Source organism: Miniopterus natalensis, chromosome 15 (genome assembly GCF_054644295.1).
Source record: "Miniopterus natalensis isolate mMinNat1 chromosome 15, mMinNat1.hap1, whole genome shotgun sequence".
Taxonomy (NCBI): Eukaryota; Metazoa; Chordata; class Mammalia; order Chiroptera; family Miniopteridae; genus Miniopterus; species Miniopterus natalensis.
Window position 1 is genome coordinate 32,978,688 of NC_142095.1, and position 22,548 is coordinate 33,001,235.

General features: G+C 50.6%; 2 protein-coding genes across 9 annotated transcripts; both read right to left on the reverse strand.

Annotated features, from left to right (window-relative positions):
* Position 1: 1 nt before the first annotated feature.
* OGG1 (8-oxoguanine DNA glycosylase) lies at positions 2-5,606 on the reverse strand. Of its 2 annotated transcripts, XM_016209950.2 has the most exons (8): positions 5,254-5,606; positions 4,848-4,955; positions 4,274-4,521; positions 3,536-3,715; positions 1,788-1,969; positions 826-976; positions 652-701; positions 223-382 (listed from the first exon to the last, which is right to left on the reverse strand). In XM_016209950.2, exons 1-8 carry the CDS (start codon positions 5,352-5,354, stop codon positions 299-301), a joined length of 1,104 nt encoding a protein of 367 aa, XP_016065436.2. In that variant the 5' UTR covers positions 5,355-5,606; the 3' UTR covers positions 223-298. The 2 variants fall into 2 exon arrangements, with proteins under 2 accessions (XP_016065435.2, XP_016065436.2); XM_016209949.2 differs by having other exon boundaries at positions 2-701.
* Positions 5,607-7,160: 1,554 nt separating this feature from the next.
* Positions 7,161-21,786, reverse strand: BRPF1 (bromodomain and PHD finger containing 1). Of its 7 annotated transcripts, none has more exons than XM_016209956.2 (14): positions 21,642-21,786; positions 19,153-19,761; positions 15,117-16,076; positions 14,171-14,333; positions 13,639-13,770; positions 13,100-13,228; positions 11,993-12,302; positions 11,368-11,688; positions 10,764-11,048; positions 10,121-10,268; positions 9,419-9,555; positions 9,198-9,316; positions 8,709-8,863; positions 7,161-8,004 (listed from the first exon to the last, which is right to left on the reverse strand). In XM_016209956.2, exons 2-14 carry the CDS (start codon positions 19,749-19,751, stop codon positions 7,821-7,823), a joined length of 3,642 nt encoding a protein of 1,213 aa, XP_016065442.1. In that variant the 5' UTR covers positions 19,752-19,761; positions 21,642-21,786; the 3' UTR covers positions 7,161-7,820. The 7 variants fall into 7 exon arrangements, with proteins under 7 accessions (XP_016065442.1, XP_016065441.1, XP_016065445.1 ...); XM_016209955.2 differs by having other exon boundaries at positions 13,082-13,228; XM_016209959.2 differs by lacking the exon at positions 10,764-11,048.
* Between the last annotated feature and the right edge of the window lie 762 nt (positions 21,787-22,548).

Sequence of the window (22,548 nt, forward strand, 5' to 3'; positions counted from 1 at the left end):
GGCTACCTGGCTTCACCCCCGACCCCTTCCCTACCACCCCTCCACTGCGTTTTCCATACAAATGTTTCTATTTTATTGTTCCTTCTTGTAATAAAGGGAAGAGGGTGAAACCATAGGTAGCTTTGTCTCCCCATACAACCCCCACCCCACACTGTTGTGCAAACTGCTTGATTTGAGGGCGCCTCGCCCCTGAGGTAGTTGCAAGGAGCCCCCTTCCCAACATGAGGCTGGATGGCGGAGAGCACAGGGAATGGAGGTGAAAGGTACTGGGAGAATCCCTTTGTCCTGTGCCCTCCACCTAGACTTCGGGCCCTGTGGATCTCTTTCTGCGCTTTGCTGATGCTTCTTGGTGGGGTTGACGCAGGTCAGCACTGAACAGCACCTGGGGGCAGGGGGAAGAGTCTGTGTGGGGACAGGGTACACTGGGTTCAGCGCCGGTGGGGCTGGTGGTACTGTGGGGAGACATAGAACTCCTGGGGAGCAGGGCCAGAGCAACACAAGTCCACTAGAGTCGGGGCTGGAGATGGAGGGTAGAGAATCCTTTAGAGTCACCTGGGGCATCAACAGTAGAAGAGTCCCCTGGGTCAGGGCTTGGGGAGAAGTCCTATGGGGTCTGGGCTGGAGGAGGAGAGGAAGCCTAGGTATACTCACTGCTTGGGCCCAGCCAGCATAAGGTCCCCAAAGGCTCCGGAAAAAGTTTCCTAAGTCAGACGCAATGAGGCAAAACAAATTGGCCCCTCGCATTCCCCATCCACAGGGACAGGGTATTACAGAGAGGTGTGAGAAGTTTCTACCACCTGCCCTGGCATCTCCCTCTCTCCTTACCTAGTTCCTTGTTGGCCTGGGGGCTTGGACCCTTGGCCTGGGTTGTTGTGGGGTGCCAGCTGTAGTCACGTTGAGCGATCTGCCACACATGGACATCCACGGGAACGGCCTGGGGCTTGTCTAGGGCCATCAAACAGATACAGTCGGCCACCTTTGACAGAGACAGAGTGAGCGAGCCTCAGAGGAGGAATGGTAGGATCCAGGCAGCATCCTGTTTCTAGCCCAAAAGCCAGGTATACTTTCTCCTCCACTCTGAGGTTACTATTATTCTATATTCTCAATCAATACCATCTATTAATAATTTTAAATATAGCTGTGATGAGAGTGCTACTGCATGAACATTATGTAGGCCAAGTTCTCATAACCTGGGAAGAAGCTGGTACTCTATTCACTTTGCAGATAAGAAAACTGAGGTTCTGAAAGGTGAAGTGGCTTGGCCCAAGTTACCTGGCTAAGAAGAGGCAGAACAAAGGTTTAATGTTAGAGTGCAGTTCAGAGCCCATTAAAAAAAAAGTTCTTTAAACAAAAACTACAGAGAAGTATACAGACGAAAACAATAAATGCCAGATTCTCAATTATCTTGTTGAAATTAAACAAAAAGTTTTATAAGTACATATAATTTCAAGAGAAGAATAAAATGAAAAGTAGAAATATCTATGTGTCTTCCCAAAGGTAACCACTACTAAGTTTCCTGTGATTCCTTCCAGAAATTTCTGTGTATATATATAGCAGTGTATATATGCACCTGAACAAATGGCCTTTGTAACAAATGCATTCAAAGGGCAATGTCCTTTGTACCCTTTTTGCATTTTCTCTAATAAAATATCTGCTTGTATCCTTTCTCCTTCCTGCTCTGCCTCCAGAAGCTGAGCCTGCACCCAGCTCTCAGGTCTGTCTTGTCTCCTACTCTGTTTCTCTCTACATGGGTAGTGAGGGTAGCTCCTATCCCCCTGGAGCCTCACCTTGGTGCCCACCCCAGGCAGGGTGCAGAGGGCCTTGTGGGCCTCTTCATAGGGGACCTTACGCAGCTGCTGCAGCCAGGGCAGCCCGCCCTGTTCTTCAAGGATGGCTCGGGCACTGGCATTCACGTAGCGGGCACGGTACCCAAGGCCCAGCTTCCTGAGCTTAGCCTCCACCTCTGGCCCTGGGGGTGGGTGGGGGGGAGACACGAGTCAGACATACTCAAATCCTTTATGTCCTCATGCTAGTGTGAGCCCTCCAACCCACAGGAATGCTTTCCCTAAGCACCCTTCTCCCACCTCACCACCCTCTGGGAGACCCCAGGACACTTGCATGTGCAAAGGACAGGGTTAAGGCCTGGGTTCTACCCCTCTACAAATGTTTTCCGAGCACCTACTATGCGTTGGGCACTAGAGCAGGGACTCAAAAGAACTTGCTGCCCTGGAGGAACTCCCCAATTGAGTTTCTTAACCTTTCCAAAGGGTTGTTCACACCCATGATCTAAAATAATAGTCATAATAGCAATAGCTTCTATGATCAAGGGCTGGGTCTCAAATACAGGCAAAGTGCTTTAACTACATTATCACACTTACTTTTCTCAAGGACCCTGATGATAGTACTGTTGTTTTCCTATTTCACAGATGGAGAAAATGAGGGCTTAGAAGAGGTAAAGTGACTTGCTCAAGAAAGGACACGGTGGAGATGGAATCTGCACCTGGGTCTGGGACACCAGCTCCTGTGCTCTAAACCTGCTTCACAATTGCTTCACTCATCCCTCACACCCTTCTAGATAGGAATTGTTTTTACCATCCTACAAACAAGTTAAGAGAAGCCTGAAGAGGTGAATGAATTTCTTGAGGTCTTATGACTGCTAAGCTGGGAGCTAAGGCCCAAGACTGGGTTTCTAAGCACCACAAACATCTCTTTCCTCCAGGCAGGCTGTCTCCTTACTATGCATTCCCTAAGCACTTTCCCTAGCTTGGTCCTCACCAACTGCCAACTGAGATACCTGTCTCAGTAAAAACTTGCCTCACAAGGCTGCTGTGAAGAATACATGTGTTCTTGGATACAAAATTGTTGTATTCAATATAGAGACAGCAACTTGAATTTTCTCCATATTTCCCCAATATGCCAAACAAAGTGCTAGGTACAGTATGTGTATTCCTTTACTCAACCCTTGTGACAACTCCGATAGGTTATTATCCCATCTGGCAGATACAGAAACAGAGGCGCAGGGAGGCTAAATAAGTGCCAAAGTTGGGATTCAGACTCAGGCAGTCTGTTTCTAGAAAGCGTGTGTAGTGGCTCTCTCTATGGAGCACACCAGTGCCTTTCCTCACCCCCTTAGTCTAAGTTCCAAGGGCCATTCTTTTGCCTCTGTAACTTGTTTCCTGAACCCATTTCTTCTACAGCTCACTTCTACCTTTGTGACTTTCTAAATAAGCTTTCTCTTAAAAAAAAGAACGTATGTGCATTTAACCCCAAACTACTGTACGCTGCATATGGATGTTTTCCTGACGAAGCATTGAACCCAAGGGGCAAAAAGCAGAGTAGTGAGGTGCTGACATTTCAGGGACAGATGGGGAGGGTGAGGTGTGACTGGCGCTGATAGAAACAGGTAGGGTGATTCTGGATGAGGGAAGTCTTTGGGAAGGCAGGAAACTTTGAAATGGGAGATGGGAGCCAGGGGACAACTAAACAGACCCTAAAAGCTGTTGCTGGGCCTTGGGGCAGGCACCCACCTACTCACCAGCCAGTGCCTGCAGGCTGGGGAAGCCATGGTAGGTGACATCATCGAGCTGGATGAGCTGAGGTCCGAAGGCCTGGCAGAGCCTCTCCACCATGCCAGTTATGCGGGCAATGTTGTTGTTGGAGGAACAGATGAAGGAGAAAAGGCACTCAATGGGGTCCTGTTGTAGGAGCCGAACACCTGAGGATCAGAAAGGCAGGGAGTAGGAGAAGCACCTGCTGTAGGGTGTGGCCTCCTCTCAACCCTCAGTTCCTAGGCACCTAGGCTCCCAGGGGAATGAGAGACAACATTGTTAAAGAAAGCAACACCAGAGTTCTCATTCCTCACAGCATCTTGTGAGATCTGGGTCATTATCCCATCCCACAGATAAAGAAGCCACAATATAAGCACTATAAGGGTGGGGATTTGTGTCCATTTTGCTCACTGCTATATTCCCAGTCACATAGTAGATCCTCTGTAATATTTACAGCATGATGTGACCTGCCCCAGGTCACACATCCAGAATTTGGGTCAGTATCCTTGTCACTCCACGATGGTGATCAGCAAGACAATCATAATAGTAATAATAACTACTATGTGTTAGGCACTATTCTAAACAATTTACATGTATTAGTTCATTTAATCCTCATAAAATCCTATGAGGTAGATATAATCCCCATTTTACAGATGGTGAAACTCAGTCACCTAACCAAACTACAAGAACCCTAACCAAACCCCTGTCCCAGGCCCTGTACTCACCTTGGAATTTCTGAGCTACCTTTTGGAAGTGCGGGTCCACGGAACTCCAATGGCGATACAATTGCGCCAGGCTGACATCCAGCTGGAAGTACTGGCGCAGGGCCTTTAGCTCTTCTGGTGTGGGCCTGCCAATCTGGCCCTTTTCTCCTCGGTACACAGTGCAGTAGAGCTGCTCCTCAGTCTGGGTCAGTGTCCATACCTGGTCGGCCAGCACGCCACTCCAATGCGCAGGGTTTTGCTCCCTCCACCTGAGACCCCAGGCACAGGGCAGCCCTAGTACTCAGTTTCCCATCCTGCACCCTTTGGGGCCCTCCCATCCTACAACCTCTCCATATACAAAACTTATTTATGAATTGAAAAGTGCTTTCTTTTACATCATTTGATCCTCACAACAACACTGCACAGGCTTCTTTACAAAAGTAACTATTTTTCCACCCTTCCAACAATCACCCGGCTATCAAAAAAAAAAAAAAGGTAACAGGTTCTCCACCGTGCCTCGGTTTCCTCTTTCGTACCCTGAGGTTTCTTCCATCACATCCAACAGTCCTTTGCACTCCAGGCCAGGGTCACTCACCGGAAGGATTGTCCGGAAGCCAGAACCAAGTCCAGGCGCAGCTCAGAGCGTGGACAGGGGATGGAGGCCCATAGGGCCGGGACGGAGGATAGAGTTCGATGCCCCATGCTACCGGGCAAAAGGGAGCAGGCTAATATTTCCACATCAGGCTCCGCCCCAAAGTGGCCCCGCCCACTCAGAACCAGATCTACTGGCAACAGACCACGCCCACCAAGAGTCCAGGAACACGAAGGCCCCGCCCACCAAATCCTCGCCTCTGAATGTTTATCTAAGGTCCGCCTGTTTTAATTCCTCCACTCCCTGCAGGCCCCGCCCCCTACAACCCAACAAAGCCCTGCCCCTTCCACTCTGTCCCACCTTCTTCCGTCCTAAACCTCCCACCCTCCCAAGTCCCCACCTTGCTCACCCCTCTACCCATAAGCTGCAGCTAGTTTGCGAAACGCGCGCAAGCGCACTCTTCCGGCTTTTCCGGGGGCTGACGTCGCTCTTACCGGAAGTAGGGCTCATGTCCGGTTTATTGGATCCAGAGGTAGCCAATCCGTGGGGAAATAAGAGGCGCCAATGAGAACTGGTGTGGCGGCGAAAAGGTGGGCCTTCCCGACGCGCCTCAGCGGTTAGCGCGCGCTGGGCGCGCTGCCGGCTCGCTCTGGGCCTTTCTTCCGCATGGCAGCGTGTCCCCACCGACCGGGCGCACAGTGCGCCCTCAGGCTCCTGTCCTCGCTGCCTGATGTCCTCAGACTTGCAGACCCGTACAACCAAATCCTATCCCCCGCCATCTTCAGAGAGCCTTTCTGCACCGAGCCTCTCCAGTCTGCTATTTGCTCACCTCAATCCTCCTCCGATGAACCCCTCCTCACTGAGAATAGGATCCGGATCCGAACACAGCTCCAGCCCACCGAGCCCCTGGGAAGAGTCTCCACAGCGTCTGTCTCCTGAGGATTCTGTCTTCGCGCCCGCGGGTCTTAGGCCTCCTCACAGACTTCGCTTGGAGGCCTGACTCCTCAGATCGCCCCGCCTCTCCTGTAGCCTGCCATCGCTGCTCCCTCGTCTCTCCTTTCCTTCAGCGCTCCACCATCTCACACTGCCGAGCCAAATGCGGCCTGTGTAGGGGCTTTCTCTGGAACTGGGAGAGGCAACTCAGAGTGCAAGCACAAGTGTGTGGCCGAGGCAGCCAGTGTGCCTAGCCTGGTTGCCAGGGCCGGCTGCCTTAGCCCAGGAAAGATGTAATTTATTCTCTTGGAGAAAGTCACAAAAATTTAGGAGACCTGCTCTTTTATCTGGGCGACTTAAAAAATTTTTTAAATATATCTTTATTGATTTCAGAGATTGGAAGGGAGAGAGAGACATCAATGATGAGAGTTGTCATTGGTCGGCGGCCTCCCGCATGCGCCTGACTGGGGATGGAGTCCCCGGTATCCTGGAAACTAGGTCGAGGCTCAACTGCTGAGCCACGCCTGGCTGGGCAATCCAGGCAACATTTTTACATTCTAGCAGTGATTTTTGGTTGCTGTATGATTACACTACAGATTCCTTAAGGGCAAGATTTGCAACTGATTTATCTTTGTGCCCCACTCACATTATCTAGCAGGGAGTACCAGGAATTTGGTATCATCAGGCATGCTGTTGTCTCTGTTCCACTCCTCAGTAGCTCCAAAACCCTCCTACTAGTTCCTGTGATCGTGTCATCCATTGGCACACCACCCCACAGGTGCCTACCACTTGGAAGGCATTCCATCAATGAATGTTTGAATTGGAAAAAAAGGTGCCAGTGTTGGGAATGACTGAAGAGCAATAGAAACCATCTGCATTCCTGCTCTGTCCCCAATTAAGGAGAAGGTCACAACTCTAGTGACTCAAGCACTTGGACTATCCTACTGGTGAAGAATTTGAAACATCTCAAGTTCATGAAAGAATGGACGGTAGACTTCCTCCAGCAGTTCAGCATACTGGTCAAATTGCAGATAAACACCTGAATTCAGATCCTAGCTCTGCATCTTCCTAGTTGTAAGAACTTAGGCAAGTTACTTAATTTTTCTAAACCTGTGTCTTTGTGGAGATAACCACCTTATTATTAACCTTCCCTATTGTTAATGCAAAGATTACATGAAATTGTATCTAAAGGAGCTCAGCACAGGTACTGCCACTCAGTAAGTGCATGGGAGATGAGAGCTGTCATATTATCTTTGCTGTCGTCTTACAAATGCAATATGCAGAGCAGCCAGCAACCACTTGGGCCCAATTACTTGCCATCCCTGGGGGACAGAACCTCCCTTTGCTCTGGCAGAAGCCAAGAACCAAGAATTCCAAACAGAATTTATTTTCTAAGAATCAATATATTTTCTTCTTTTGAAATAAATACAAACCAGTTTGAAAGGTGGGGGAATCTATGGGAAGAAGGGAAGAGGGGACAGGCCCCAGTCTTTTTAGTACCAAATGACTCTGGCGCGACCCGGAAACGCAGTTACAAATGAGAATAATTTAAATTCTCCACTAATTACAGTATTTACAACAGCAGGGGAGGGGGTCACCTAGTGCCCCTCTTCCAGGCTGGACAGACATCAACCCCACTGTTAGGCTGGGCAGATGCCCATTCACCTCATCACCTGCATGGGCCTCAGGCCACCAGGCAGTTATGGATTTTCCTGGCACGAGCAGGCAGAGGTGGTGGGATGGCCTGTTTTATGCAGTGTCCTAACCTTGGCCCACCACCATGCACTACAGTGCTGTGAGGTCTCTGGAGCTTTCTGGCCAATGGGACCTCCCCTCTCTTTGCACAGAGTTACCATGGGCCCCTGGAGTGTTCTGTACAGTCCAGCTGCACTCAGGGCAGGAGGGACCTCCCCCACCCAGCTTCCCCTGAGACTGGCCCCAAGACCAGGAATGAGTCAGTGCAGAGGCCGGTGCCACTCCAGGACAGTGAGCAAAGGGGAGAGAGGTGGCAGGGCACTGTAGGTTGAGCTGTGCTGGGCAGTATCAGTCACTATCACTGGTCTCGCTGCTCTGCTCGCCCTGGACCTTGCTGCGGTGCTGCAGAGCCCTATGGTAGGCAATCTGCACTGACTTGCGGATGTTAGACTTGCGGCCCTCCAGCATCTTCTCCTTGTCAAGGTCCTGGTTCACACCTAGAGGAACCAGCTTAGTCCTAGGCAGCCACTGCCTACAAGACAAACGAAGATCAAATAAGTCATCTCTGGGAGAGCAATAAGCACCAGTCTTCCTCACTCTATTCATTGAAAAACACGTTGGAGAACCAGGCTCTAGTGGGCAATGGGGTTACAGAGACCAAGGGACATAGTCCCTGCTCTCAAATAACAGCTCACAGTGATGAAAGAACCCAGTCAACTGTCATACTGAGGGGTAACCGCAGGGTTGTTATGCGTGTAAAAAGGAGGAGCCATGACCTAACCTGAAATAGGCACCCTTACCCATAGGCTCCAGGAAGACTTTACTGACATTAAAAATCCTCTGCAGAAAATTAACAAAAAGATTACATATGTAAACAAGACAGGAGAGGGATTCAGAGTCTGACTTTATGTTTGCTTTACCCTCATCTTGTCACCATGGAGGCAGAGGTGGGAAAACTAAGTCTAGAAATCACCTGAGTCTGGGTGGGGAGCCACTCTCATATTTGTCAGTTACTGAAGGTCCTTTGTTTTCTAGCCACAGTTGTTTGTCAGCTGCTGCCCACTCAGCTGCTCAGACTCATGGTCAACACAACCTTTTCCTTAAAAACCTAAGTCCCTCCCCCACTGATTTGTGACAGCCCAGACTGTTTGTTGCTAGAATTTCCTGGCAGCCTGCCCCCATTTCCAGGGTTGCATTTGTGGCTGTGAGTCACCACATGCTCCCCTCCTCCCTTACCAGGTTCGCTTGTTGTCAAAGAAGAGGACGAGGTAGAGATGCTCTCGGGCTTCCTGGGTCATCTGCTCCCCAAGTTTCAGCACCTCTAGTGGGGGCACAGGAATGGGAACTCCATGGTGGAACATGCCTTCCCGGGGCATCTTTGGATCAATGATCTGAAGGAATAATAAGACCTTGGTTTGGTTCAGTCCCCTTCTTCTCCAAGGCTAACTCTATCCAAAAACTTGGAGACTCCTTTGAAGTAGGGACATGGAAAGGTTATCATGCTAACTAGGGCTGCAATGCTGACCTTCTACCTATGCTGAACTATTTCAGAGCCCAAGGAGTAAAGGGCGGGAAAAGCGAGATATGGAAAAACTAATCGGGGACCTCTACCTGCCAAAGACCCACGTACTCTGCAGCTTAGCAGAGAGTAGGAAAAATCTAATTGTGAGTCTGCATTCTGGAGTGGACACACCAGGGATATGACAAGAAAGGCAGAAGGCCTACCAGAGCTGGGTACGATGGATACCCTCGGCATTTGGCCCACACCAGGTCCAGAGCATCCAGCGGGGAGTCCTCATCCTCTGACAGCCAGGCAGCTCCCCGGCCCAGACTCTTCCTTACCACTTCACAGGAATGGGAGAGAGGGGGGAGATCAGCAGACAGGGGGCTGGCAAGGCCCAGATACTGGGCCCCCAGCATCCCTGGCCTTGGGGGAGGGTACTTACTGCTGTGGCCCACGCCGCGGCCAGTGCCCACGGAGTAGGCCTCGTTCTCAGTGCCTGAGGTATCTTCACTGCTGTCCTCTGGGAATGTGCCCCGAGAGAAGGAGGGCTTGCCTCTGCCTTGTTTTGAGGGTGTTGTGCTGTAGATAAGACAAGGGGAGCTCAGCTCAAAGGAGAAGAGTGGAGAATGGCATGGTGGGTGTCCTTCTTTAAATGCCCAGCATCTTTTGGAAAGCAGAAGCTACTTAAAGATTTTCAAATCCAAATGCTCTCAGTGGCTTGGCAGTGATTGGACTGATGTGGGCTGGATTTAGCAGTGGTGGTGATGAGCATATGCCCTGTCTAAAAGCAATACTGGCCAGATGTGCCAGATCTAATTTTTAAAAATACAGAAACTGGGAATTTTATGTGGTATTTCTGGATTCATTTTTTAAAAAAACACCATGCTAGCCAAACAAAATATGTCTGTAGGCCAAATCCAAGCCACAAGGCATCAGCTTACACCCTCTGCTCTAAAACACCAGCCGAACCCAGTATGTTTCCTTCCGTTCCACTATGGTGATATTCTCATCTATTCCATTTATTTTGCAGAGAACCTTGGATTTGAGCCATCTTAATCTAGGCTGAGATGGCTGCCACCCCACTTCCCCTAGGGAAACCCAGAAGGGCATCCCAGAGGCAGGCCTTGATCTGGAGGCCCAGTACCTGGTCCGGTCTGAGGCAGCACTGCTGCTGCTACTGCTGCTGGACTCAGAGTCTGAGCTGCTCCGGGGAAGGCTGCAGTCATTACGATATACCAAGAAACTCTTCTTCACTGGCTGGTTTCCACTGCTGAAGCCATTGGCTGGTAAGTCTTGGTTGGGGGAGGGGGAGGAAGGAAGGAATCGGTTAGGAAGATATAGATCAGAGATGGCATGGGGGTAAGAGGTACTTAGAGCCTGGCTTCCCCTTCTGTGCTGGAAAATTCCTCCAACTTTGGCCAGCAGAGTTAGCTCTGGGCGGTGTCCACCACAGTTGGCCACAGCCCTGCCCCACCCCTTATACTTCCCTTGGCAGTTACAGACCTTAGGACACAAATGGCTTAAAGGGCAGGCAATCACCAAGGAGGATGAGAAAAGAAAAGGTGAAGTGATACAATGGAGTGGGGTCTGGATGGGAATCTAGCTGGATCAGTGTCTTTGGGTTTCAGTTTCCCTATCTGAAAATGAAGGGGTTGATTTAAATGATTCCTAAGGGCCCTTCTAGTTCTGAGATATTATGGGCAAATGAAGGGATAGGTGGATGTTATGTTGGGAAGGATGGCAGCTTTGCTCACTCTCTTGGGGGACTGGGTGATGGTGAGGCTCACCCAATGGGGGGTCTTCTGTGGATTTATCACTGTCGCTGTCTGAGCTCGAACTGGGCCGGGGGCTCCTACCCCGCTTGCGCTGACGCAGGGAGCCCATGATGTTAAGCTGGGGGGGCCCCACAGGACTGCCTCCGTGGCTGGGGGTCATCTGGCTCTCCCGGTTTTTGGGGGGCCGGCCCGGCCTCTTGGGCGGTCCAGCTGTCTTCGGGTTCTTTTTGGAGAACAGAACTGAGGTTCTCCTGCCCACCTCATGTGCGGGGGTTGAGGACATGTTGGGACCCAGGCCTGGAGCAGAGAAAGAAAGAAGGAGAGTTGGTGAGGGGCCTGATGTGGGAAGGGTAGATGTCCAGGGTACGCCCTGTGTGTACCCTGGGCATTACTCCAGCTATTGTTGAGGAGATGATTGGAGGTCATGGAATTGGGAACAGTGTCTCTTACACAAATAGCCAGAAAGGCAGCTAAAAGGCCCCTGATTGGGGAATGAGGGAGAAAGTACAGCTAACTGCAGGAAAGACCTCTGCCTTGGGGATGGCAGGGGCTGAGTGTGTGCTGCAGAGTCAAAGTCTGATTTGCTTTGGGGTCCACCTTGCTTTGGGGTTCAGACCTTTGCTTGTCTCCTGGCTGCTGCTCTCCTCAGCGGCACTGTCCGTCTGCCCATCCTTGTCACAAGCTGCTGGGTGGGGTGTCAGGCTGCCCCGGCTGGAAGGGCCATGGCGCTCAGGCCCATCCCTTCCAGTTTCCCGCTGGTGGGCAAGTTTCCGCCGCAATGCTGTCATCTCTTTCTTGATCATCTTTGCACGCCGTGAGCGGCCCACGCTCTGCTTGCTGGCATTCACTTCATCCAGCCTTTCCAGCAACAACTTCAGCTGCTCTTCCACTGGCAGGTGCTTCTGGTTCTCCAGCAGGACCAGCCGCTCTTCCTCTGCTGCTAGGGGTGGGGGTGGGGGATAAAGGTCAGACTCAGGGCAGCTCTCTGGGCCCCTTAAATCTGGACAGGCAGTAAGAAACCCACTCTTCCCCTCAGCTGCTCACCAGGAACAGCCATAAAATAGCAGCACCAAGATGTGAACTGACATTGCTATCCATTCACCCAGTCTGGCTTCCCAGGGATAGCTTGCTACTACTCAGCCTAACTGCTTCCTGCCTACACTGCCTGTTCCGAGGAGGGGACTTTTGGAAAGTGTTCATCCCTAGCATTGGTCTCTACGTGTGTGTGACTCATCACCCACCATCTTCAGTGTGGTGTGGGGCCTCGTCTCCAGCCAGGCTGTGGGGAATATGCATGCCCGTCTCAAAGTCGATGCCCATTTTTTCTGCCTGGCGCCGGGCCTGGCGGAGCACAGCACCACCCTGCTCACGGAGCCGCACCGCTGCCCGGTAGAAGATGGTGTCCTTGGCGTTATACTTGAGGCAGTTGCTGACGATGAGGTTGAAGTCCTCTTCAAAATCATCAAAGTTCAGGTAGCGGTAAGCTTCCAAGTTCTGCTTCATGGTGAAAAAGTCCATGGGCTTTTTGATGTGGTCTAGGTAGTCAGGTACCTGAGAGAACAGGGTAGGTGTGGCTAAGTGGAGATATGCTTCTTATTCCCCCTGAACCCCTGCTCCTAACACCACCCCCTGAAATGCATCCAGCAACCTCCTCCCACCACAGTTAGAGGTAGGCATATAGCACAGGGGAAAGGAGAGCTGGATTCAGTCTTGACTTTACCAGTCACAAGCTGTGTGACCTTGGCAAGTCTCTTAACCTCTCTGGGCCTTCTTTTCCTGGCCTGGAAAACAGTGATAAAATTACTGCCAAATCCACCTCCTAGAGCCATATGAGGCTTCAATAAGAAAATAGCTAGGGGTGTCCTCTGGAAATAATACCACCTTGCATTCCTATAGCTCTTTTTGCTTATCATTAAGACTTATAAGGAGGCTGCTGCCTCAGGACTCTCATTTTATACCTTTTAGAGAGAAGAGTCTGCCAGTCAGGACCTAGGACTTCAGAGCTGGTTCTTTAGGTGCTGAGCCTTCTAAAGTCTCCGTTTTAGGGTTCAGCACCCCGAAAGTGTCTTCCTGCCCTGGGATTATTCATTTGGCAGACTCAGTCCCTGCCTCTGGGGAGGGAGTGCAGATTGCCTCCCATTCTGGGCCCTTGGGGTATGACAGGGACAAGACAGAGTCCAGGTGATGCATGTGGCTCCAGTTCATCCTGGAGCCCCAGAGCCACCAGCCCCTCTTCAAGGTCCCCTCCTAGTCCCTGGCCCAGACCTGCAGCAGGGGTCCAACTAGGAGAGGAACAGAAAGAAGGTGGAGTGAGGGGAAGGGATTCTTACTTCGTCCAATTCGGTTACCTCAGACAGAGGGACCGGCTCGCTGAAGATGTTGCCTGTGTCCTTCTCTTGGAGCTGCTCTAAGGTTTTGCGAAGGAGGATGAGGAAAGGGGTCAGCTGCATCTCCATGGCGATCTGCTGGACCTTGATCTGACACACATAAAGGCCCAATCAGTCAGGCCCAAGCCTGTCCCTTGGCAGAGAGGTCTGAGGAAATGGTTGAAGCTGGTGTGGGAATTTGCCTTTCTTCCCACCCCCAACAGCTGGGTGTACTCACTCGGGTCTATCTTCTATAAGGCCACACCCAGTGAAACTCCCCAACTACTCTGGCCTTTCCCTTCCTTGATTGAACTTATAGCACTAGCTACCTGTATCACCTTAAGAGTTCCATTCACACTCTCTTGTGATATTCTGTTTCCAGTGGGCCAGAGAGCACACTAAGCATCAGGAGACCTGACTGCAACATCAGCCCTGTTGCTTGCTGGCTAGACAACACATGCTTTCCTTTTTCCAGATATGTTTTCTCCTCTATAAAACAGAGCTGGCCCAGGAGCACTCACCGTCTCCCTTTTGAGTTTCTCCCGCTTGCGGATCAGCTCCACCAGCAGCCGAGCTCGCTCTAGGTCATGCCGGAGCCGCTGCCAGGACTTGAGCTGTTCTTTGAGGGCCCAGTTCTTATCCTCAGAATCTCTCTGTAAAAGCAAAAAGGTGGTCAGAAGATGATGAGGGAGCCAGAGGAAAGGCCAGAGTGTAGGATAGCCCAGGAAACTCGGGTTAAAGGTAGGTAAAGCCAAAGGAGGGGGCAAAGGAACTTACTGGCAGGTTCGCCAGCTCAAGTGGGAGCTCCTCAACCTAGGTGTCCCTTGTGCCAATGCTTGGTATACACTTGTTGAGTAAAAGAATAAACACATAGGAATAGTACCCTTCTACAAGTGGATAATTTGTAAGGATTTATTTCTGAGCCTGGTTTGAGGGCTAGCTTAAAAAAATGAAACAGCCTAAGCCCTCACACACTAGATGCTATAGTTACAGACTTCTATCCTTATCCCCTGGCCCTAGGTCCCAGAGCCCATAGGGAATATGACACGGTACCCCAACTTGTTCACAGTTCCTCTGAGACTGCAAGTGTGTCTGCAGGCGACGTAACAACGGGACCCCATTCCGTGACTGCCGCTTCAGTGTCCAGTAGCTGTGCAGCCTCTGCATGAACTGGCTCTTCCTCTGGATGGTGAGGCGGTTGGTGATTTTACTGAGCCTGGGAAGCAGGAGAACAAATTTTCTTAAGTAAAACAAGGGTCTCTGGCTAGTGAGAGTTCCTGAATGGAGTTGAATAGGGAATAAGTCTACTGTCAAAAAAGCTTATGATACTGGGCTTAAGGCAAAGAACAAACAGTGCCATCAATGGCAACTCAGCAGACAGGAAGCCAAGCTCCCAGCACTAATCCAGATCCCTAACCGTGTTCGCCAGGGGGTTAGGGAGTTTGGCTCCTAAGACTGCTCTTGTCACTACAGCCCAGAGTACTATTTGACCCTGGGATACCCAATTCAGACTGAGCCTTGTAAGGTTCTAAGATAAAGTATAGCAGTAACTACAGAAAACTGACTAGGTAACATAAGAGAGTTAAAAATAACTGATCACAGTCCTCATTTGGACTCAATGGTAGCAGTAACTACTTTGCGACTCCTGAAGCATTTCTTTCCCCCTTTTTCATTCCATTTCTCCATTCAGAGTCAGACTATGTCTTCTATTGCAGCTGGTAGCTATTACATGCTCTTTCTTCCTAACTTAAACCACACCATCAAAGTGAAGGGCAGTTTAAAATTTGTTAGGTCTGCCAGATAAAATTTGAAGTTTCTGGCTCCTAATGTAAAAGTCATGTGATCTGCCATAGCTAATCTCTTTTGGATTTTTTAAAAACTTCTACACAGCTCCTGACAGGAAGAAGATAACCCAACCCTGTCACTTCACTCAAGGGGCTGTCAGTCTCCAGGAAGGTTTGTTCTTTCTTCACCAGCCTGCCCACTGCTCCTTGCATACCTGTGTGGCGGGATGCAGGGCACTGACACCACAGGTGCTGCTGCCCTCTTCTCTGCCAAGATCTTCCGTGCCTTCTTCATCTTGATCCGGGACTTGGCCTTGGCCTTCTTGACCTTCTCTGAACTCCAACTCTTACCCTCATCCTCCTCCTCCTCCTCCTCCTCCTCCCCCTCACTGTGGGACAGGGCAGGCAGGCGGCGGGCCGAACCTGGGGGTGTATGGATGTCACAGTAGGCTGTTTTGCGGACACTGAAGGAGGTGCCATTGGCACCTGTCTCCCGCACAGGCTCCATCTTCATGTAAAGGCCGGCCTGCTGGGCACATGTCACGTGGAAGGCTGTGTAGCAGTTGGCCTTGTGGCACTGGATGCAGGCTCCTGAGCCCCGCTGTTTGCAAATGTAGCAGGTTAGCTTCCAGCGAGCTGGCGGGATGTGCTCGATGCTGTCAATTGGCTCCAGGAAGACTGTGTTGGCGAAGCAGACTTCAGGGATCCACAGGGCACACACTACATGGGCCCAGCGTCCATCATCTGTCTGCTTAAAGGCACCACCCTTATTGGGGCACAGGGCACAGTCCACAGCACGAGAGGGTGATTGTAGGCAGCGGCGGCACAGCCACTGGCCCTCAGGGATATAGGGGACGCCATAGCACTCCTGGTGCACAGCCAGGTTACACATGTCACAGAAGAGGATGACATTGCTGTTCTGGCATTCGCCATCATTGCAGATACAGCACACGGCATCCTCATCCACTAATGCATTGGGGTCACCTTTATTGTGGCTCTCAAAGTAGGACTCCTTCTCTAGCCGGTCCATTAAGTACTCAAAGATCTCCTGTGGGATAGGACTCACACCCTCTGTCTTCCGTCGCTCGTTCATGATATCAAGCCAGATGTAGTCTTCTTCATCCATGTCATACTCTACCTCCTCATCCAGCTCCTCTGCTGACTTCTCAATGTACCTGCAGTGCACACAGGCAGCTCAGCATCACATGGTTGAGATTTCCCTCCCTTAAAGACAATGTGTTACATTTGCCAAGCACTTACTCTACGCCAGGCCTATACTTTGACATATGTTGTCTCATTCTATCCTTACCTTAACACCAGGTACTATAGATCCTGTAATCATTCCTGTTTTGCAGAAAAGGAAATATAGGTTTGTGAGAAAGTGGTAGAGCTGGGATGTAAATTAGGTCTGCTGACTCCAAACCTGGTGTGCTAGCTGCTACACTGCCTCCCCTGGGGTGCAGACTCAGCCAGACTCCTAATGGGAGGAGGATGGGGCAGCTAGGACCCACTGGGATGGTCTGGATGATGGTGCAAAGAGTCAGGGGAAGGGAGTGTCACTTGCAAATTATATGTAAGTTGTTTTAGCACCAGCTGGCAGTGTCCTGAATGGAGCTGCTATGGGTCTTCTCAACTGTTACCAGCACCAGCTCAGGACTCCTTCAAACTATAGATACTGTTTTTGTTCTCTGGATAATGCTGGGAGATGACAATCAGAATAGCTAAGATTTACTAAGCATTTACTATGAGCCAGCCATTGTGCTAAATTACATTTATTTTCACCACAGCCATAGAGTCAATGTTCTTATTGCCCTCATTTTGCAGATGAGGAAACACAAGCTTTGAGAAGTTAATTCATTGCCCAACACAGAAAGGTCACACAACCAGGAAGTAGCAAAGCTAAGATTCAGACTCCTAAGGCACTCACTGGGTTCCCCACACCCTTACCATGCTCTTGATCACCTGGACTCTAGTATTGTAAAGCTACAGGGAGCTACAATAGAAAGAACGAGGTTTTGGCTTCTAACTAACCTAAATTTAAACCCTGGTTCTGAAAGAAATCAAAATAAAAATCTGATAGCAGGCAAGTGAGCTAACCTCCCTGGGACTACATTTCCTCATCTTAAAATGGTGATGCTAACATGAACCTATTTCATATAGCTATCGTAGCATTGAATGAGTTAACAGAAATAAATACTTAGGAACAGTACCTGGCAATACCAGTACCAGTACTCAATAAATGTTAGCTTTATTACTAGCTTTTGTATAGCCCTGACCAACTACCTTGCCTCGTATTATAGCTGTTTATGTGTTGAACTCCTCCACTATAGGATAGAGACAAGAACCATGTCTAACTTACCACACAGAAATAGGTTCTCAGTGTTGTTAATTGGAAAGGTATTTTCAGGGTGGAAAGGAAGAGAGACTAAAATGCTATGTCTATAGGAAGCAGCTTATTCCTTAGCCCCTTATCTCTTTCCTAAGGTGACTACACCATCTTCATCCGTGAAAAAGAGTGTGGCTGATGAAGACTAGTGTGAATCACATGGCCCCTTCCAGACCTTGAAAACAGCTCTAAAACTTTCTCTGCCATGACATTATGATGCATAACACACTTCAACAGTGCACCCAGATTACAGGCTACAGTACAGATAAGGTAGGCTGCATGCCATGTACAATTCCTGGCACACCAGCTGACACTTCATCCTCCCCCTCCCCATCAAGAAAGCATATCAGATGCAAGCAAGAGAAAGTGGTGTTATTCGATGATCTCAAATCTTCTCAAATTTATATAAAAAGCAAATAACTTCCAAAACTTGGGCAGTTTTGCTAACAATAGTAATAAATTACACGTGTCATACCTCCCAACTGATGGCAATGCACCAGCTGAGAACTGCTGCCCTGGAGAACAGACCTGATCTCCAGGAGGAAAGAGTGAATCTGAGTGGAGGGAGGAAGAAAAGGAGCAGAATGAGCTGGGCTGAGCTGCCTATCAGAGGAAAGAGCACCATTAGGAGGGAGTCATTAGAAGGGAAGGAAGGCTCCAAATGGGTCTCTGTGTTGGGGGTGGTGGACATGATAGTCAGTGCTAAAGAAAAAGAGACAGTGGAAAGCCAGAAGGAGGTGGAGCTGGGTTAGAGAGATGAAAGAATGGGAGAGAGGAAGGAGACTGGCTAACATGTGAACAGGAGAGAAAGAAAGTGACATAATGAACCAAATTACTTGGGTTCCCACAGATTTGCTTTTATGAGATTTGCCTTTTTGAGATTTAGTATATCATCACATGGACTGCACTTTTGGTAAAAACCTTTCATATAAAAACCTTTTTAAGTTCTTCTGAGAGATCAAGCCTTCTGATTAGTTGACACCAAAGACTGCTCCTTAACTAACTCATCAGAATGCCCTCTTTGCCTTGGATACTAACACTCTGAGGTAAGTTTTACACTTGGTTTTTGTACCATCCTTCAGCTAGGCTTTCTGTATATAATTTTATGACCACACATGTTAAAGGAATTTAGCCTGTGCTGTCACTTTATTAGAAGTCACTGTGACTAATTTCTAGAAGGAAGTGGGGTCCCAAGAAACAGTTAAGTGAAATAAATAAAAGGGCCATTGGAGAAGCACAAAATACAGTTGATGGAAATACTGCTTAAGCCTGCTAAAGGATGGGTGACAATAACGGAACAAATAACAGGAAAATTACCTCTGAGGATTTACAAATTGCTTATAGGACCTTATGAAATCATTGTCCCATCTTCTACCTTTAGACCAGTAGAGGAATATTAAGCCTGCTCTACAGATGGGGTCACTAGAACACCAGAAGCCATATGCCTTTCCCAGCGTCACACAGGGAATGGAGAGGGTCAGGAACCACAGAAGGGAATCCTCTGATATAGTGGAAATAGTGCAGCTTCGGAGTCAGAAGAAACTGGGTTTGAATAAATGTTTCAGCTACCTATTGGCATGTGACTTTCAGTAAGTCTGGCCCCCTTTCTGAACTGTGGTTTCCTCATCAGTGGAATAAGGACAATACCTACCTGAGTGGGCTGTGAGAGTAATATGAAGGAATAGTTATAGTAAGTGCCACCATCTTTAGCTGAGGTACCGTTCCTCTCACTGCCCTGATAGGACCAGTGTGCTCCTGCTATCCTTTATCCCTGCCACTTTGCTATCTGCTGCCTGTCACTCCTCTCCGGCTCCTGAGCCCTGCTTGAACAGTGTTCCAGAGCTGGGAGGCAGAGGTGGCCTTACCGGTAATAGGAAGTTGGCCGAGGTGGGGCATCAGGGGTGTCCTGCTCCAACTCCCGGTATACAACCTCTGGCAGCTTGGGAGTGGTGCTGGCAGAAGCATTATGGTGGTGGTGATGGTTGGAATCCTTGCGCTTCTCCTTGTTCTTATGCTTGCCTGACTTGGGAGTTGCAGCCGGGGTCTCGGTGTTCTCTTTGTTGCTGCCATTCTCAGGGGCCTCCTCAGGGGCCTCCTCATCCTCTGACACCACATCCAGGTTGTCAAAGATGCTGATGCGATGGACGCGGCCGTGCAGGTCCACCTCCACCATGCGCTGGGCCTGTGCGTAGCTCATCACCTCACGGCCTGGTGACTGTGATACCTCTGAGGGGCTGGGTGACTGCTTGTTGGTTGGGCGTGACTGGCGCCCCTTCTTCTTGTGCTTACGGAGTGGAGTCTGCTGCGGGGGTGGTGGGTTGTCGTGGTCATAATGGTACAGGTGGTACTCGATACCACTGTAGCTCTTGTAGACCTTGCGGCAAGTCTCCACGGGGCATTCATATGGTGGCTTAGTCGCCCGCAAGTTGTGGCAGAAAGTCTTCACATCAAAGTCCACCCCCATGCTGTCACATCTAGAATGTACAGATAAGTTAGGATAGGCCTAGGAAGAGTTCTTGGCCACCCACTCTACTCCCTCCAAACCTCCCTCTCTTCAAGGATCCTGGTCAGCCCCCCTCTACAGTATCTGCAAATGCCATCTCCTCTACACCATGGCCATAGTCTGGGCCTCACCATCTCTTGCCTGGTTATCCTGCCCTATGCTTCAACTCTTCTAGCCCAATGTCGCCTAACGTGGCCAGAATGATCTTTTTACCAAGTAGCAACAGCCATTTCAATCTATGATTAAAAGCTTTCTGATGCTCCCTACTTACTTCAGGATAATATCCAAATCCCCTGTGTTGACATTCAAATGCTTCTTTCATTGTACAGCTGTAGTCCTCCTTTCCAGACTCTTCTTTTCACCAGTTACAACTGTGCTTCTGTCTATTCAAGGCAACTTGCCATTTCCTGAAAGTTATAGCCTCTCATTCCTGCAAGATGATCTCTATTTGGGATGCCTTCCATCCTCTCTGATTGGTGAGCTCCTACTCATTCTTCAAAACCCAGATCAAATGTCACTTCTGTTATTTCTTTGTCTCTTCTATGGGGAAATGTGTTTTCATAGCATTCCATTTTCACCTCTTTGTCTCCTCCCACTATACTGGGAGCTGTGCAATGCAGACACCAGAGCCTACCCACCTCGATATCCCCAGTACTTGGAATGTAGTGAACACTGTTTTTGGCAAATGAATGAATAACTTGTTGAATGAATAGCTGAATTAGGGATCACCAAATCTGGAGCTGAGAGAAATGGATGAAGGCTAGTATAAGCCCATGTAGAAGCTTGAATGGGTAGCAATGATTTAGTCCTGGTATCCAGGAGAAATCAGGGGATTATAGAAAGAATTAGTTAATTTCTGAGGTCTTTTAGGGGAAGTCTATGTCCTGGCCCTAACAGTGATACCAAGCCCTAAGGGTACAAACAGGAACAAGACAATCCAGGCACACTCAACTCCATGCTGGTCCTCAGGGCCCTCCCTTTCTCCTCTCGTGTTCCTAGGTGGATGGAGACAGCAGATGGCACCAGCCCCCAGGAAGCCCAGCTTAGAGACCACCCCAGTTTCTCCAGGCTTAGTTGAGTTTAACAATTCAGCTAGGGGCTTGGCACCATTCCAGGCAGTGCCACCCTGAGCTCTCTGACAAACAGGGACCCCTCTAGGCATCTATCCTCCTGCAGCTTAACCAAGAAGGAGTCTGCTTCAGCCTTTCTCTGTCAAAGCACCCAACTTCCACATCAGTAAAACTACTAGTTCAACTCCAGCTCCCTTCTACTTCCTACCTGCTTCTGTGTCTTTAAACACAGACCAATCGGAAGCACAAATAAGCTCTCCTCTTTCAATGATAGGTCCCTAGTGAACGCTGCAGCTCTGCTGCCCTGGCTCCCACGCTTCAGAAGTAGCACAGAACCCCGGGCAGATGTCCCGCTGGGACTCAGTGGCAGAGAGGCACAGAGAAGGGAGTCGAAAACTTAGATCTGAAAGCCCGTGGGTATGGCTCCAGGCCCAGGGGTATGGCGGCGGAGCTCAGGGGGCTGGAGGAAGTAGGGGGCGGGAGCCGAAGGGATCAAGCCGGGCCCAGGCGGTGCCCGCAGCCGTCTCCCGGATGCGGCGACGTTTCCCTTTTGTCGAAGTGTAACAAGTTAATCAAGGCTCCCCTCCTGCAGCTGACCCTAGTAGCCCCGAAGGATACAATGTTGCCCTGGGATTCCTGCTGGGAGCGAAGGCACTGTCAGTTCTCCTGGCTAGAGGGGCCCGAGGGGCACCTGGGCAGGGCAGCTTAGTGCGCGCCCCACAAAAGTACTCAACCCCTTCCCCGTTAGCCACTCCCGCCCTGGTCCCTGGCCCGCACTCACCGGCCACCTCGAGTCCGGGCTCATTGCCGGGGCCGCCCGCCGGGGCTCCGACCCCACCTGGCGGGGAAAGACGGGCCGGGGAGGGAGAGCCCCAACTCTGGAGACCTCAGACCTCGCCACCCCGGCCCCCTGTCGCCCCACGCTCTGGCCTCGGCTCCCCGGGATTCCCGCGCTGACCCCCGCCGCTCCAGGTCCCGCCGGCGTCCCGGTATCTCAACTCTGTCGGCTGCCTCCTGTTTCGAGAGCCCCTAAGTTGCCCGGCCTCAGGACCCGGCGCCGCCGGAACAATGGAGGCTCCCGGAGGCAGCGCTGGGACGGCGGCGGCAGAGACGGTGGCGGCAAAGGCAGGGACAGCGGCGGCGGCAGCAGCGGCAGCGACGGCGTCTGCGCAGGGTAAACGTGGTGCCGCGGCGCTGCCTAGCTGCACTTTCGCCACAGATCCCCGCCCGCCAGCCGAGGCTCGAGAGACCATTCTCTGGGACTCGTAAGGGCCCCTGAACACCCTATAGAGTTTATCTGGCACCTCCATCTTAGAGTTGAGTTTATGGAGACTGAAATCGCGATACCCGGGATCCGGAGTGGTCAGGCCGTATGTGGCGAATCTGCGGCCACGAACATTAGCGCGGGGCTGGGCATAAGGAGCCCGCCCTTCTCCCTTCCCCCTCTGTCTCCTCCCTCCCTTCTCCCTCCCGGCTGCTGGCGCCGCGGCTGCGGCAGAGACCTGGCCTTGGTCTCGGAGGAAGGCAACGAGGCGGTGCCGGAGCCATGGGGCGGGGCTGGGGGCAGGGCCGGGAGCAAGAGGGACGCGGGCTTGAGCCTAAGAAAGGCCTAGATTTATGGGTAGGGGCGGGGCTGGAAGAGAATAAATCAGTCTATGGGGCGGGGTTTTGCGGAGTGGGCGGGGTCA